At 62.7% G+C, this 16,352-nt stretch overlaps 1 protein-coding gene across 20 annotated transcripts in view; it reads right to left on the bottom strand.

Annotated features, from left to right (window-relative positions):
* Positions 1-16,352, bottom strand: part of NCOR2 (nuclear receptor corepressor 2) — a 216,405-nt gene that overhangs the window by 67,128 nt on the left and 132,925 nt on the right. For 19 of the 20 annotated variants that reach the window (XM_087423434.1, XM_087423447.1, XM_087423444.1 and 16 more), the window contains 2 exons: positions 3,178-3,311; positions 1,760-1,932 (listed from right to left, as the gene is read on the bottom strand). In XM_087423434.1, coding sequence (XP_087279560.1) covers positions 1,760-1,932; positions 3,178-3,311 — 307 coding nt within the window. The remainder of the gene's footprint in view (positions 1-1,759; positions 1,933-3,177; positions 3,312-16,352) is intronic. The other variant, XM_087423437.1, reaches the window with a different exon arrangement.

The following is a 16,352-nucleotide window of genomic DNA, read 5'->3' on the forward strand; positions in this document are numbered from 1 at the left end:
CCAGGGCCTGGACTGTGACAGCCTCTGCATGCACACGGTCGGGAGGGGGCCCACCTGGGAGTGCGGTGACCGTGGGGGTGAGGGGGCAGGGACCTCACATGAGCAGGACACACGGGGGCCGGATGACTCTACTGTGGGGGCCGCTGGGCACTGCAAGACGTGCAGTGGCATCTCTGCCTTCTTCCCACAGATGCCAGCAGCCCCCCTCCAACTGTGACGACTAAAAATGTTTCCAGACACGGCCAACTGTCCCCTGGGGGTGACCATGCCCTGACTGAGAACCTGCTCCACAGGTGACTATTATATTCTCCTCCAACCCCCCCCAACCCCGGCACAAGGACGAGGCTCCTGCCGTCATGGAGGGGGGACATGGCTAGCCTGAGGATCGGGCAGAGCTGGCTGAGTCTCTGCTGTTCCCCTGGGTGTGAGCCTGCGTCCTTCCCTGCAAACTGCTTAAGACGCCGTGAAGAGGCAGACACAAGGGACCAGCTTCTCAGACTCAGAGCCTGGAACAGCACGGGGCACAGAGAATGCGCTCGGCAAACACTGGCTGACCAGTGGAGGAACGTTCCGGCAGGAGGGGAATATGAGGAAGCAGCTGGCAGCCTCCCCCCTCGCTGCTCCCACCACCTGCCCACCTATGGATCTCACCAGCTTTCCCCTTCCGTCCCACAGGACCCCAGGGAGGCTGTGGAAGTCTGAGCCCGGGGCGGGGGGTGGGAACAGCCCGTTAGAGGGCCCGGGGTTGTGTTTTCCACCCCACAGTTCAGCTCCAACATCGGCCTGGGGTCCAGAGGAACCTCCCAGAAGTCGGGCACACCAGCGCACTTCTGAAGAGAGCCCTCCTGCCCTGCCCTGGGCCTCCAGGCACGCAGCACCGAGGGGCAGCTGGAGCAAGCCTACGGGAGCCGCACAGGATTGCTGGCCACTGGGGCTGGGTTTGAATTCCAGCTAACTCCACAACTTTACAGAGGCAACGTCCCTTCTCTAAATCTCACACAGCCCATCTATGAAATGGGCACAAATTCCCTGGAAGAAGGGATGGGAGCTGGCACAAATCCCGGGTCGGGGGGAGGGGGTGCCAGTAAAATGCAACATCACCTCCACCAACTCCAGCCGTGGGAAGGCATCCTGGGGGTGGAGCCTCGGGTAGGGGCTCCCCCAGAGCGGGAGGCAGGCCCCAAATGGTCCAAATGGTACAACGGGCACACATCCGCTGCCCCCCTGTGGCTGAACTTGGGAACTGCTACTCAATTCTCCTCTCTTTCCCCTTGGGGCAGGCGGGAGGCTCAGAGCTCCTGGGATGGATGTGGCTGAGCAGAGGAGAAACTGAGGCCCACGGAAACGGAGATACAAACCCAGGCGCCTCTCAGGGCTGGGGGCGGGGCAGGGTGGGGACAGGCCCTTCTAGGTGGTGGCTGCCTGGCTCCAACAACTGTTACCTGGTAGAAATGCAGACCCAGTGCAGCCAGATCTGATTTAAACAAAAAACCGAAACTGGATCTGCATTTTTACGTGAACTCTCCCAGCTCTGCCATAACGCTGATAGCACGGCGCCCGTCCCATGCCCCAGGCATGGCTCTAGGCTCTTCCACACAAAGTCACTGGACTGCTCGCCCGTGGTGTGGGCAACCACTGTGAGGACACTGAGGCACAGAGAGGTTAAGGAACTCACCCCAGGTCACACAGTGAGTCCACAGCTAGAGCAGGGACTCGGAGCCCACTGAGCCTCCGGCGCCCTTCGCCGCCAGCGACTCACCCAGCTCGGCGCTCTGCTGCGGGGTGGCGGCCTCCTCGCTGTTGGCCTCACTGGCCATGGAGCGTGTGATGCGGCCTTTGCGTCGCCCCTGGCTGTTGGCGGTTTTTCGGCCTTTGGAGGCCACTGCTTCCTTCTCATCGTTGTCCTCCCCAGAGGTGTCGTCCGTCTTCTCCCTAAAGGCCAGAGAGGGGAGACAGGGATGGTTTCCCCGCAGCCAGGAACCCAGACGGCAGTTTCGAGAGACCCGCTTTTCTTTAGCTAGACGAGTACTGGCTGCCAGCGTTTCTGTACGGACGGATGCTAGAGGGGCAGCTCCGGTAGGGCGGCTGGTCGGTCACAGCCTGTGACGCTTCTTTATTCACTGGACGTGGGGTGTGGCTGGGAGTTAACTGGACGGCTATTTCGTCCACCCAGTGGGGTACGGGTGGGTGGCTACCTGCAAGACCATTTTATACGCCAAACAGAGATGTTCTCTGCTCCCTGTGAAGACTACTGGATTAGATGATGGAGTGCAGGCCGGCACAATCTACGAGGCCACGTGACCCCCCAAAGAGACGACGCCAGCCGGGCTTGATGGACGGCACCACTTCTGTTTTGGTGTCATCACGCGCCACTGTGCCCTGAGGAACGCAGGAGGAGAGCTCTTGCCCGTCTCATGCAGGCCGAGCCAGGTGTGTGGGCGCGTGTGACCTCAGTACCCAAGCTGGGGCTTTCTCGGAAGCCAACTGGGGAGAGCTGACTGCGGGCCGCTCAGATTTATCCCCTCCGCCTCCCATTCGTCTTCCTGAAGGCCCTCGCTGGGACGTCTGGGAGACGGGGGTAACGACGCCAGATGTTCTCTGAGCCACATTCCTGAGCCCATTCCAGGTACCCGGCGCTCAGCTGTGCCCGCCCCCCTTCTCCGAGCATCTCCAGCTGGCCGTGCTCGGCGCCCGCCCCTGGCAGGCACGGGAGGCTGTCAGGGCCCCGAGGCGAGGCTGTGCCTTGTTCTGCAAGAACTCACGCTGACAGCGATAATTCTAGAGGTGAGGCGGCCGCCTGCCTGCTAGTCCTTCTGCGAGCTCGTCTGATCCTGCTCCCGGCATCTCGGGAGACTGGGCCAGGAGGGGAGAGAGGAGGAGGCAGAGTTCCCAAGTCACTGCCTGGATTTATCAGCTCAGGAGCAGAGCTCAAACGAGCTCTCAGTCTCGAAGGTCTCGGAGGAGTTGAGTCAGAAAGGGTGGGCGGGAGGAAGGAGAGGAGCGGGCTTCCGGAAGGGGGGCTGCCGGGGACGGTCAGAGCAGAAAATACCTCCCTTCCCGGCAGGTAATTTGCAGGCGCCAAATTGCCAGGCCCTCACACACCTCTACCGGGGGCCCCGAATTCGAGCTGAGTACAGACCCCCGCCCCGCCCCGGGGCCGCGGCCGGGAGGCCTTACTTGATCAGTTCCTCCTTGTCATTCTCCACGTCGGGCTTCTCCTCCTCCTTCTCGGCCTCCTTCTCCTTCTCCTTCTCCTTCTCCTCCTTCTCCTCCTGGGTGCTCCGGGGCATCTGCTGCTGCTGCTGCTGCTGCTGCCAGGCCCCGGGGGGGAGCGGGGGGAGGAAAACAGTGAGACAGGTGGGTCTGCGCACCTGGCTAGGCGAGCTGGGAGGGCGCAGGATGGGGTCCGCGGAAGAGGCAGAGGATGCTGTGGGGAGCGAGGGCTCGGACCCCAGGCCCCGCTGGGCTGCCATGAACTGGGAGAGGCCACGCCTGGGGGGCGGCGGCCCATGGGGCCTGGGGAGGCGGGGGGGCACGGGATGGGGTGCGGGTTTGACTCCTGCCTCCCCTACTTGGTGGCTGTGTGACCTCGGATGAGGGTCTTAACCTCTCTGTGCCCTGATCCCTCCCCCTGAAAGCAGGGGTATTCAGCGTGCCTCCACCTCAGCCAGGGGCTGGGAGGCTGACACGAGAAAACCCTTACAGAGCTCAGAGGACAGCATCTGAACCGGGTATTTAAGTGAGGCAGAAGCCGCCAACGCCAGCGGGAGGGGCCCTGGGCAGCCTCAGCAGGAGCGAGGTGAGCATCGGGGACCTGGGGACACACCCCTGACGCCCCAGCTGTGCCCCACCCACAGCACAGCTCAGGCCACCTCTCTAGGCCTCGGTCTCCACGTCTGTAAAGTGGGCAGGAGGGAGCGGTGTCCCCAGCTCCCCGCGCCTGGTCGAGGGTGGCTGCTGCTGTGATGAAGGCCCACTCCTGCTGCCGTGGGCTCCTCTCCTTGTCACGTAGGCACACCCCCCCCCCCACCCCGCAACAGGAGAGGGCGCCCACTTTACAGGGAGAGCAAAAGAGCTCATCACAAAACCAGCCCCTCCGAGGCCTCTCTCATCTCCTCCTGAGCAGGTGGGGCAGGGAGGCGGGCTGGCCAGTCTGTCCCGACCACACTGGGCCGCTGACCTGCTCTCACCAGGGCAGGGGAGGAGGTGGGAGCAGCCGGCTCCTTCCTGCGCCGCTGCCCTACTTCCTTTCTGTCCCGCCTGATTTCTTTTAGAGCGCACACTGATTCTCTTAGTCACCCCAAATTCCCATCAGGCAGCTGCCAAACCAGACCATCTTCCCACCTCGCTAGCCCAGTGAAATGGAAACCAACCTGCCAAAAAGCCTTCCAGTGTGTGCTGGGGCCTGGTCACCATTTCAAACCAAAGGGAAAGAGACCCACGCAAGGGGGGGTGGGGGGGAGCCGCTTTCCCCTGGTCTGTTCTCCTCACCAGGAACACGCGCCCGCCCAGCGCACGAGGCTGCCCTGCCCTGCGGCCCCGCCCTGGACCCTCTCCTGCAGGTGTGGCTGATGATTCAGGATGCGGGGAGCACAGGGGCCCTCTGCGGACGCTGGGCGCAGAGCGAGGGTCTGCATACTCACGGGGGCCCGTGGCTGCAGCCGTGTCCACCCCAGAACCTCCTGGCTGGCGTCTGCCCCCCTTCCCCAAGAACCCCCTCTATTCTGTAAGAGGAGGGGCAGGGGCGGGACAGCCTTTCCCCCACCGTGTCACTGCAGATTCCCTGAACCAGCCTGGCCCTCGCCACCCCCCAAATCCCTCCAACACTAAAGCGTAACCTGTCAACAGCCCAGGGCCGCAGCCCCCCACACCGTCGGAGGCTCTTCTGGAGCCGGCCCAGCAGGCGGGGTGGGGAGGGGGGTTTTCCGGATTGTCCCAACACCGCATGCCCTCTCGGCCTGACGTGGGCGCAGAGGGCGAGTGGGGATCAGGGACCAGGACCCAGGGTTGGGGGGAGACGGCGTGGCCACCTGGGAAGGGGTCCGCCCCACGACCGCCCGGCGTGGCTGCGTCTGCACCAGTCAGCGGTGCCGGCCTCCGAACCCCCGGGACCCGACGCCCAGGCTGGGCCGGGGCTTTCCAACCGCAGGGAGCTTGGCGTCCCCTGGGCCTGCCCTCGGCTGCACCTGTGCCAAGACCACCGCCGGGCTGCAGCTTCACTAGACACTCTTCCTGCTGTCCCTCCCAGCGGCCGCACTCCTGGAGCGCCTGCCGTCAGCCCCGGGGTCCAGGCTGCTGGGCCTCCCAGCCCCCTGGGATGTCATCCTCGGGCCACAAGGCGGACCACCGTCTGCCCCAGCGTGGCCAGCAAAGGCGGCTCCCCACCCACCGAGGCCCAGGCGCCAGCCCAGCCCCCAGCCCCGCACGGACGAACCCCGGCTCCCGAGGGCTGGTGCCCCGAGCCTGCACCTGCGCCCACACCGGCCAACCGCCTTCCTCCGCGGCCTCCTCCCATCCTAAGACAGCCGCGACCCTCGAAAAACCCTGCCGAGGAAGAGGCCAGCATTTCCCGCTTCCTAACGCCCGACGCTGCGCTGGGCAGGGTCCGTCACCAGACCCTGGCCCTCTGAGGTCCCAAGAATGACGATGAGATGGAGACACCAACAGCCACGGCACCAGGGCCTCGTCCACGGGGGACACCCTGTGTCCGGCACCACGCCGAGCGCCTTGCGAACACTGTCCGGTTAACGCCCTTAGCCAACCCGGGGCGGCCACCGGCGGTGGTCGTGGCCCCATCCTGCAGAGGAGGACACAGGCCCAGAGGCCAGAGCCTCACCGTCTGTGAGGGAGGGTGCTGACGGCCCAGGGACAGCGGGTGCGAGCCTGTTGGCCCCAAACCCCGAGAGAGTCACCCAACTCCACCAGGCCAGAATCTGGGCCTCGGGCGGGGGTCTGTGGGCATCCCCGCCCCACCCCTTTCTGCCGAGCCCACACTGAAGCCCATCCAAGACTCTCTGAGCCCCCGCCTGGGCCTGGACGGCCCATAACCCCTCCCTGAACCATCGCCCACATCACGGCATTAACAACACAAACAGCCACGGGCCGGGCACCGTCTACGCACTGCGGTCACCTCCTTTACCAACCCCTGGAAACTCACAGAAGCAGAAATGAGGCAGCGAGCGGGTGAGTGACAGCAGGGCCAGGACTCAGACCTGGAGCCGTGGCTCAGAGCCCCGTGGACAGGCCCCTGGTTCCCTGTGGCCTGAACCCCACCTCCCGCGGGAGGGGCGTCCCTGCACCCCGAGCTGAGGGACGTGGTGGAGGAGATGGAAGGGAGAAATCCCAGGTCCGTCCCGGCCTCAAACGTGTCCTCCAGCGGGGAGGACCCCTCGGGCCCAACGACGACCAGCTGCTGGCCCCTGGTGCAGGAGGCCGGTGGGCCCACGCAGGGGCAGTCCACTGTGGGACATGACGGAGCGAGAGGGAGGCACCGGGCAGCCAGCTCAGCCCCCGAAAGCCTGCGACGCTCTAGGACAGCAGACACGGCCGCCGCTAACTCACGAGGGTAAACGCTTAGTAGGGCTGCACGTCTGCGTCTCAGGCCCATCCGCGGATCACAGAGCTGCACCTGCTAGATTTCACGGGCAACTGAGAGCCAGTCCTCACGGCCAACGGCTGGGCTGCACGCACGGACGGCCAGGGGAGCTGTGGAAGTCCTGCCGCCAGGCCCACCTACAGCCATCACATCAGCATGCCGGGCGCGCCCCAGGCATGGGCGTGTTAAATTCCAGGTCATTCCAGCAGGCAGCCAAGTCCGAGAACTGGGGCCCTAGACCAGGAGCCGGCAGACCTAGTCTGTAAGGCCCAGGTGGTAAACACCTGAGGGCCACTGGTCCATTGGGCTCTGTCGCAACTACTCAACCCTGCCCTTGGCAGGCAGCGTGGAAGCAGCCAAAATGTAAACTAATGGGTGTGGCCTGGTGCCAATACAACTTTATTTACAAAAACAGGAGGCGGGCCTGCCTACAAACACCCTGCTGCAGACCAGCACCGCTTAAAGTGGCTCGTGCCCACGGATCACCTGGCGACGCTGGGAATGGAAGATTCCGATCCAGTGGGTCTGGGTGGGCCTGAGACTCTGCATTTCCAAGCAGCTCCCAGGGGAGGCTGAGCTGCTGGCTCCCCGTCCACACTCTGAGCTGTTTCACAAAACACACCCAGGACCTTTGCATCGGCAGCAGGTGAGGCCTGTGGACCCGGGAGAAGAACCGGAAGCCAAACCCCACCCTCTGAAACGACTGCAGAGCTCACGACGGGGGTCCTACCTCTGCTTTTCAGACACGTCATCAGTCAGCCCAACGATGGGCTTCACGCCGAGTGCCTGATGGGGAAGGTCCCCCACAAACCACAGCGCGGCTCTGCGGAAACCTGACCCATGGTGAGCAGAGCCATCAGCTCAAGTCCCCGAGGGACCCTGCTTCCGGAGCACTGAACGCTGGACAAGCAACCTGTAACAGCCTGCGCTGTGCTGAAGGCCCTGACCGGGGCTGCGTGGAAAACAGCATGAGTAAAAACAACAAATGCTCACTGAGCACAGCACGGTCTGAAGAGGCCGTCTTGTCCTCATTTCATACCTGTGAACTGAATCCTCCCAACAATCCAGGTATTATCTCTGTTTTATAGACGAGAATACAAAGACACAGAGAGGTTAAGTAAGTCACCCAAGGACACACAGCATTTTCTAGCAAAATCCTACGGCCAGGTACTCTGCCTCCCACCCTGGGCTAGGGGATCACAGGCTCCTTCTCACCCCCATTTAAGCCAAAATGCACCACCTCCTTGTCCGTTCCCTCCGCAAGCGTGCTCTGAGCCCCCGGGGGACACCAAGCCACATGCGGAACTAGAGGCAGAGGAGGAGCAGCAACAGGACAGCGGGAGGAGGGAACTCTGAGGAGGCGCAGCCCGCGGCAGACGGGGCAGCGAGTCCCCCTGCCCCCGGGGACCAGGGAGGACGCCGGCAGAACGGCACCTCCTGGCCGATCAGGTAGAGAAGGACGAGAGAGGGCGTTTCGGGGAAGGACCTGCACGAGCAGAGGCGCGAGGATGTGAAGATGCCCACCATCCTGACCGGACGACAGACTGGACGTGGCGGGGGAGCCCGGCGGCTTTAACGCCCATGCTCAGGAATTCGGGTGGTGTCCTGAGGGCGGTGGGCAGCCCCTGAAGGCTCTTCCGGAAGGTGGAGAGCAGGCGGGGAATGACGCGTTCCACCCTGCCCACGGGCAGGGCGGGAGCTGGTGGAGGGGACGGCCGTCAGTCCCAGGAAGGAGAGGACAGAGTCCCAGACGCAGGCTGGGTCCGCCGTCCAGGCAGGAGCTGCTGGGGTCCAGGTCTCAGGTGGTCAGGCCTCACAAATGCGTTACCAGAACTTCCCGACGCCTGGCAGCACCGACGGCGCCACGATCTCGTTCAGTCATTCAACAAACACTTGACTGAGCGTGTACTAGGAGCAAGAGCCTCCAGGGAGCAAATCTCGGGAGGGGCCTGCCCTCCTCACTCCCTATCTCTCGGCTGTGGTGGGAGGGGATCCAGGAGCCCACAGCCGGAGGGAAAAGCGGGGTCAGGGGTCAGAACCAAGACACAGGGGAGTTTTCTGTTGCTGGCAGCCCCCTCCCTAACACGGGGCCCTACCCTCCTATCCAGTCCATCCGTCCCTCCTGGAGAAACGCAGACAGGTCCTGCCTCGTCCGCGAGGGGCGTCTCTAGAAGACGCACGGACGGAGGTAAGCGGGAGCTCACGAGAGCAGACTTCACTGCCAGGAATTCTGCAGGCCGGCTGTTACACACGGCCGTGATTAACAGATTCAAACACAGAACCTTACCGTTAAAGAAATCATAATACAAACGAAGCTAATAAGTGCTCAAAATGCATCACGTCCCCATTATTTGACTACACTGGGCTGTTATCTAGGCTCTGGAAGTTACCTGTTTCCATATCTCGGACAGAGGATGTGATAACGTGCTACGTGTCCCTTCCCAAGACCACGGCAGCTTGGAACCGGGCGTGGCGGGAGCGTTTACACCACGGCGATCGGCTCGTGCCACAAATCGGGGCCTGGCCCCCCAGAGCCAGAGAGGTTGCAGACCCTCGCCAGCACTCCACTGCAAACAGCTGTGTCCACAGGACCAGAGTGACACAGCACACACACCTGTGACACCTCCTCTGTCTACACGGGAGACGTGTGGTTGAGCAGCCAACCCTCTGTTTAAATCGTCATCAGATCCCGTCTTGCCTCCTGGGGTAAAATCCGTGGTCCACACCACAAGGCCTGGTCCCTGCCCACCTCACCCAGCTCCTTAGGGCCACTCACCCCCTTGTCTTCTGGAAGATGCCACACTTGTTCCTGCCTCAGGGCCTTTGCACCTGCTGTGCCCTCCGTCTGGCCAGATCATTGCTCAGGTCTGGGCCCAAATGACACCTCCTCAGAGAAGCATCGGGGTCAGTGCCCTAAAAGCTGCCTCCCTCACCTCAGCTGACCCCCGACTCCAGCTTCCTTCTTGTAGCCCTTCCCACCACCTCAAATTATCACATTATTTCCTTGTGCAGTGTCCATCTCCCAGATGGGCATGTCAGCTCTGGGGACCTCGTCTGTCTTGCCCGCTGCAGAAAAACCTAGAATGTTGACATTGTGAAGGCACCACAAGATGGACTCACACACAGCCCCCACCTGCCCGGGACACTCCGCTGGCTGTCAGGCCCGCTGGGGCCCCTCCTGCGGTGGCTCTGGCGGGTGCAGGTCCGCGTGGATGCTGCTCTGCTGGTAACTGTTACCCGCTCACTTGGGGCAGCCCAGTTCAAGACTCCCGGGTGGGGGTCTGCCGGCGCCCACACCTCTGGCCCTGGGGCCCAGGCTCTCCTTCTGCTCCAGGCTCTCCTTCTCCGGGCGTGGCTCCCCTCTCCCGAGTCCTTCCACCCCTCGGCTGCGGTCTGCCTCAGGTGGGGCTGCTGCGGAGCCGGGGCTTCCCTGCCACCACGGCTCGGCCCGTGAGAAGGCCGTGTTTATCTGCTCCCCAAGCGGCAGCCCGGTGCACTCGGGCCCTGGGGTACAGCCTCTCCTGCCCCCGGGGCCACCCACTCACTGCCTCCCTGAGAACAGCATTTCCGGGATGTGTCTGGGCCTGGGGGTGCCTCCCATAGGTCTCCCCCCACTTTGCACAAAGCTGGGCAGGGGATCAGGGCCATCTGTTCGATGGAGCCCTAAATCTGGAGACAACGCCGCCCAGCCCAGCTGGCCTGGGCCGCCCAGCACCATCGGACGACCCCAGGCTGGAGGCCCCTCCTGGCCCTGGATGGCGGTGTGGGACACGACGCAAGTGCTCACGCCCGCCCGGTTGGCCGGGAAAGCACAGCCCAACCTGGAGGCAGTGTGGCTGTGTCTGCCTGCCCCATGTCCCCGCCGGACTTCACCGGGAGAGCCAGCAAGTGATTGCATCGGCCTGGGGGGCGGCCAGGCCCTGGGACCCAGCACCAACCGCAGAGCGGTGGCCCCCTCCCCTGTGGACGGCGCCTGGCTGGCCCTGCCCTGGAATGCCTTCCGGGTCACACCGTCCCCCACGCGGGCTGCCCAAGGCGCGGGGCCTCTGGAGCACCACGGCAACGGAAACAAGGTCACCTGTCCCTCGGCAGGGAGCCGGGAGAGGAGGCTGGGAGGCAGCGGGAAGAGGAGGAAGAGGGAGGAAAGCGAGACAGACATGGGAAAAGGGGTGCGGGTGGAGGGGAGGGAAACAGAGAGACAGAGATGGAGAGACACAGAGAGACAGAGAGATGCGGGAGAGAAATAGAGAGAGAGAGAGAGAAGCAAAACACAGAAACAGGGAAACAGAGAGAGATCAACCTAGAAAAGTGCAGGAGACGTGGGGGACAAGGGGCCTGGCCCGAGGTGGGGAAGTGGACTCGGCGACAGGACAGAGGCCAGAGAGCAGGAGGGAGGAAGCGCCCCCACCCCCCACCCCCTGGATGCCCCCTCGGGCCGGGAGGCTGGCCCAGGACAGACTTTTCCTGCCCCGTGCCGGCACTGCGGGAAGAGAAGACCACAGACCGCGTGGCCGCGAGGAGACCTGACCAGCCCGGCTCCCAGCTGTCCCCTCTCCCCTACGTGGCCACACCCCCTGGGGGACGGACAGCCCAGCAGGAGCACTCACCCTTGGGGACACGCCCCCTCCGCAGCACGGCCCCCCCATCACCGTCACCGGGGGGGTCACGGCAGCCGTCCCACGGTGGCTGCCGCCTGGCCTCCTCGCTGGTCTGCACAGCCAGGCCAACTACTGACCACAGCATTCCTGGGCTCCACTTCCGCAATTAGCTCGGATAACGTGGGCCCGCCGTCCATGAATCACGAGCTATAAACCACCGTGCCGTCACCCGGCGCCCCGAGCGGGCCCTCGCCTCAGCCGGTGATTCAGCTCGGGGACAGGATGCTCAGCCTCAGCCCAGCCCGCACTCTCACCAGCCGCACACGGCCGGATCTCGGGGGCCGGGGTCCAGAGGAGGGGCACGGCCGTCTCCGGCCAAAGCTCAGGCATGCGGGCTCTGGAGGGGTAGGCGTGACGGGCTGGCATTCCAGACGTCTACAGCTGGGCCTGCGTCTCCCTCTGTCAGAACACAGAGAAGCTTCTGGAAGGCCGATGGCCCTCGTCTGTTAAATAAGAAGGCCATCCCGGCCCTCCAAACGGCCAGCACACAGCCCCTGCCTCCGGCCGGCTGCAGGAGCAGGCAGCAGCGCAGTGCACGCCTGCGCGCCTTGCTCTCTCGGGGGACAGCCCGGGCCGTCTGAGGGTCTTGCCCAGAGACGCCGAGGGCTGACGCTCCTCATCACGGAGTTTCATGTTCCACTTTACAACCATCCTCGATTTCGAAACACAGCCGCTGAAATGACGGACAAATGGCGTAGGGCGAGGCCGTGACGAGGCGGGCGTCCCGAATAGAGGCGGTGACATCTTGCTGCACACGCCGTGGGTAAGTGGTCGGCCGGCCCCGACCACTGTGAGGCGCAGTTTGCAAATGTGCAAATGCGCGGGACATGCTTCCCAGGTCCCCTTCCGGAAGGGGCTTGCTGCCCAGGCACTGCGAGTGCCTCAGCTGTCCCGGCCCGTGGGCTGAGACCCGGCCCTCTCAGGGACACCGCAGAAGGGCCAGTCCAGCTGCAGAGCGCCCCCTGATGGTCACCTCGATGTCCCCTTCTGCCATGCTGCTCCCTTCCCCGCCCTTCCTCGGGGCTGCTCCTGGGGCCTCCCCAGTCAACGTCCCCCAGGCCGAGGCTCTGCAGGGCTTAGTCCAACAGCAGCAGCATCGCCAGCGAGCTTCTTAGAAACGCAGACCTCAGGCCTCGGCCCCACTGAGCCTGGAGCCCGAGCCGGCCTCCCCACCCTGGCCCCCGCTCGTCACCGCCCATTTCAGTCCCATGGAGGCAGGACTGGCGAGGGGAGGGGGCACTGGGGAAGTCATCAGGCCCGGGCTATGAGCCAGCCAACTCAGGAAATGCACCTTCTACAAGGTGGGAGGTGGGATCGCCCAGCGCGGAGAAGGGCCGTCGTGCACACTCAGCAACACCTCGGAAGTCCCACCTCGAGTCTACCTCAGTGGCTCTTCATTGGGATGTTTGTGAGGTGTTGAGAGGGGTGGACTCGGCTGACACCCCCACTCTGGTCTCCTGAGGGATCACGGTCTGACACGGCTCTGAAGGTAAAGCTCTGTGGCCTTAAAGAGGCACTCAATAAATGTCCCCTGGATGAACTCACAATATCGTGCATCCGACCCCTCTGTGGGGGGAGAGGGGATGGACGTTGAAGAAATGAGGCAGGGGGGTCCACTGGGGGCATCTGCCGGGCTGGCAGGCTGAGCGGCCCCTCGGGGCAGTCTTGAGCAATGGCGTGACCCAAGCCACAGGAACCACGCCAAGACCACAAGCACGTACCACAGCCTCTGTGGCCACCGGCCACCTGGGGGGGATGTGCACGGGGCTGGAGGGCTGGGAGAGACTGCAACAGGGCCAGACCAGAGAGGACACAGCTCCCTGCGTCTCCCAGAGATGTACTTGGTGCAGGGAGCAAAGCATTCCGGAAAGAGAGACTTTCCAGCTGCCGGCCCCCCAGGAGGTGGGGGCACACAGGGGGCCAGGAGCAGAGAGAGATCCTCTGGATGGGGGCTCAGCTGGGCACGTCCCACCCGCAGTGAGCCCCGTGTGCCATCCTGATCCAGCAGAGCCCAGCACAGACGGAAAAATCCATGAGCCCAGGAGGTCGCTTAGGGCCAGCTTCCAAAAGACCGGCTACCGAGCCAGGATGCTGCAAACGGGTCCACCGAGGTCCCCCCTTCAGCTCCAGTGGCCGACTGTGCTGGATTTGAATCCTGAATCTGCCACTAACACCAGATTCCTCGGGGAGCTCCTTCACCTCCCTGGGCCTCAGTTTCCTCATCTGTGAAATGGGGATAATTGCAGGGCCTCTCTCACGAAGCTGCTCTGAGTTGAAATGCACGGAGCCCTCAGCGCGGAGCCTGGCCCAGTCACAGCTGGTGCTGAGTGAACATCGCCCTTGTTACTGTCGTCGTCTTCATCGTCATCACCATCCCCAGGGCGGTCAGCCACATCGCTGTCCCCTTCGCACCGCAGGGCCGGGCAGCCGGGGAACCTGACAGGGCTTCGATGTCTCCCTGGGCTCCCATGTGCCCCCATGAGGGGTCTCGCAAACACTGGCTAAGACAACCTAAGTGTGCTTCCAAACGAGGGGCACCCAGGAGGCAGGGCGAGACTGACCTGTTCCCCTCGAGAAATAAACCACCACCGACAGCTCAGCCTCCGTCCACTGAGAAGACGTGCCGGGGGTCGGCGGGGGGGGTCTCCCCATCCCTGAGGCCTCCATGTCTCATCTGCTGGGAACAACCGGTCATCCATGTTCCCGTGGCTGCATGGGGAGACCGGGGGGAAAGGGCTGTGCTCTGCACCCAGAAACCCACATGGAGAGGAGGAGCGGAGAGAAAAGTGGGGACAAAGGCCCCAGGGCAGGCTGTGAGGGACAGTGGCGCAGGGCGGGGACCCATGTGTGCTGTGGCCTGGGATTCCCGCCTGACCCCACAGTCCTGAGCTGCCAGGGCTGGGCCAAGTGGTGGTCAGATGCCGATGGGACAGCAGAGCTGTCATCAGGGTGCCTTCTGTGCCCCGGGCAGAGGGCGACGTCCCCCTGCCCATGTGAGCCACCCTCCCCGCCCATTCCCACTGGGCGCTTCTGCTGCAGAGCACAGGGTCTCTGCCCGCCTCACTCCCGGCTGCTCACGGGATCGGCCCCTGGAGACCACCACCGCCTGCGCCCAACCCCTGTAGGTGCCCAAGCAGATAAGCCCACACCGCTCCACGCAGGCTGCGGGACCCCGCCTGCCCACGGGGAGATTCATCAGCGGTATCACAGGTTTTATAAAACCCAGGAGAGAGAAAACTCTGGCTGGTTCCAGTAACTGCATCTCGAATTAATGAGAGGGGCTGCAGGGCCTGTGTCTGCTGTTTATTTCACTGTCGTGGGGCAGAGAGGAGTTACAGCCCCAAAGTGAACGCGTGGGTTGACCCATTTATCCATATTTACGAACAGGGCCGGCGGCGGTGCTCAGGGCACAGGAGCCTGTCCGGGATTTGCGTAAATCTCCGTCCCTGGCAGAGCCCAGGCCACACCAGCTCCTCATCAGGAGCCCCGGCTGACGGCAGGGAGGGGGAGCCCCAAAGACACGTCCACCTCCCACAGAGACAGACTCTCCTGCCTGCTTTCCTCTGTCTCTCGTGAGGGGCAGAGCTCAGCAGCATCCCCTCTCCACCCTGGGAGCCCGGCCTGAGACGCCAGCTCGAGCGGAAGGCCCCGGCTCTCAGCACTGCAGACGCCACGGCTAAGCCAGGACAACTCAGATGAAGAGGAAACAAACGTGTCTCCTCTGCTATAAAACACTCCAGGCTCCCCAGTGCCCCGGCTGGGCCCGGCCTCCCTCCCAAGTCCCACAATCCCCTCTTTATCTCGTCCCCTGGTCTGACCACACTCTAACCCAGAGGTCTTACAATGGGAGCTGGGGACAGACTTCAAGGGCAAATATGAGTTGTTGAGCCTATACAGTGTTTTACGGCTGTTGTTTTTCATATGACCTAACATTTATTTATTTATTTTTTTTAATAATTTTATTTATTTATTTTTTTCCCCAAAGCCCCAGTAGATAGTTGTATGTCATAGCTGCACATCCTCCTAGTTGCTGTATGTGGGACACGGCCTCAGCATGGCCGGAGAAGCCATGCGTCGGTGCGTGCCCGGATCCGAACCCAGGCCGCCAGTAGCGGAGCGCATGCACTCAACCCCTAAGCCACAGGGCCGGCCCCGACCTAACATTTAAAAATCAGGTATTTTCATATAAATCCAGATTTCCAGTTCATTATCAAACATCAGAAGACCTGCCAATACATGGCCACTGGGCCAAGAGTCAGCTGGAACAGATACGTGGCACAGGCTCTCTAGTTAGCCACAGGCCTCACCACTCCCCACTGCCTCCCACTGATACTGAAGTCAAGTGTGAGTTACCATTTATCATCACGTTTGCACTTCTATTTTCCACAGAGCAGAGAAATGTCTCTGTTTGCTCATAAAACAAGCAAAAGAAAGAGGGTCCTGTGATTTTTCTCCATTCCTTCATTCAAGCCCTGGAAGGTACTGAGACTCTTATTCTCAAGACTCTGAGGGCACCGTGCTCTCTCAGGCCCTGTGCCTTTGTACCTGCTGGTCCCTCTGCCTGGGACACCCTCACCCTGACCTTGTCCACCCGAGGGGCTGCTCCTCAACCTCATCTCTGGGCCCCTTACTCTATGGAGCCTCTCGGGCAGACCACCGGCGTACTATCTTGGAACCGCCTATGTACACCTGGTCTACACAACCAGCATGGAGCCCTGTGCCCAGCACACGAATGTCCCTTGGACAAATGAGTCGACAAGCAAGGCCTTAACACCGCAAAGTGAAAGGCGTGGTAGCCAGGACCAGAGACACGCAGCACTGACCAGGACTCATCTGGGGACACCGTCTCCCTAAATGACCTCAACACACACAGTCTTCGCCTCCCTCCAGGCAAAAGTGGCTCTCGGCACAGGGTGAGAAGGAGGTGGGCTCCATCTCTCCCTATCTGACTCAGAACTCTTTCCTCTCCAGATCCTCCAGCCCAGCCACCAGGAAGAGCTTGTGAGCCCACCCACAGCGCCTCCACAAAGGCAGCATGTGGGGGGCACTGGGAAAACTAGCGAGAGAACTGGCACCAAGTAGGTGCTCAAGAAATACCT

This window comes from Ceratotherium simum, chromosome 35 (genome assembly GCF_057802395.1).
Source record: "Ceratotherium simum simum isolate JZ-2026a chromosome 35, ASM5780239v1, whole genome shotgun sequence".
In the NCBI taxonomy this organism is placed as follows: Eukaryota; Metazoa; Chordata; class Mammalia; order Perissodactyla; family Rhinocerotidae; genus Ceratotherium; species Ceratotherium simum.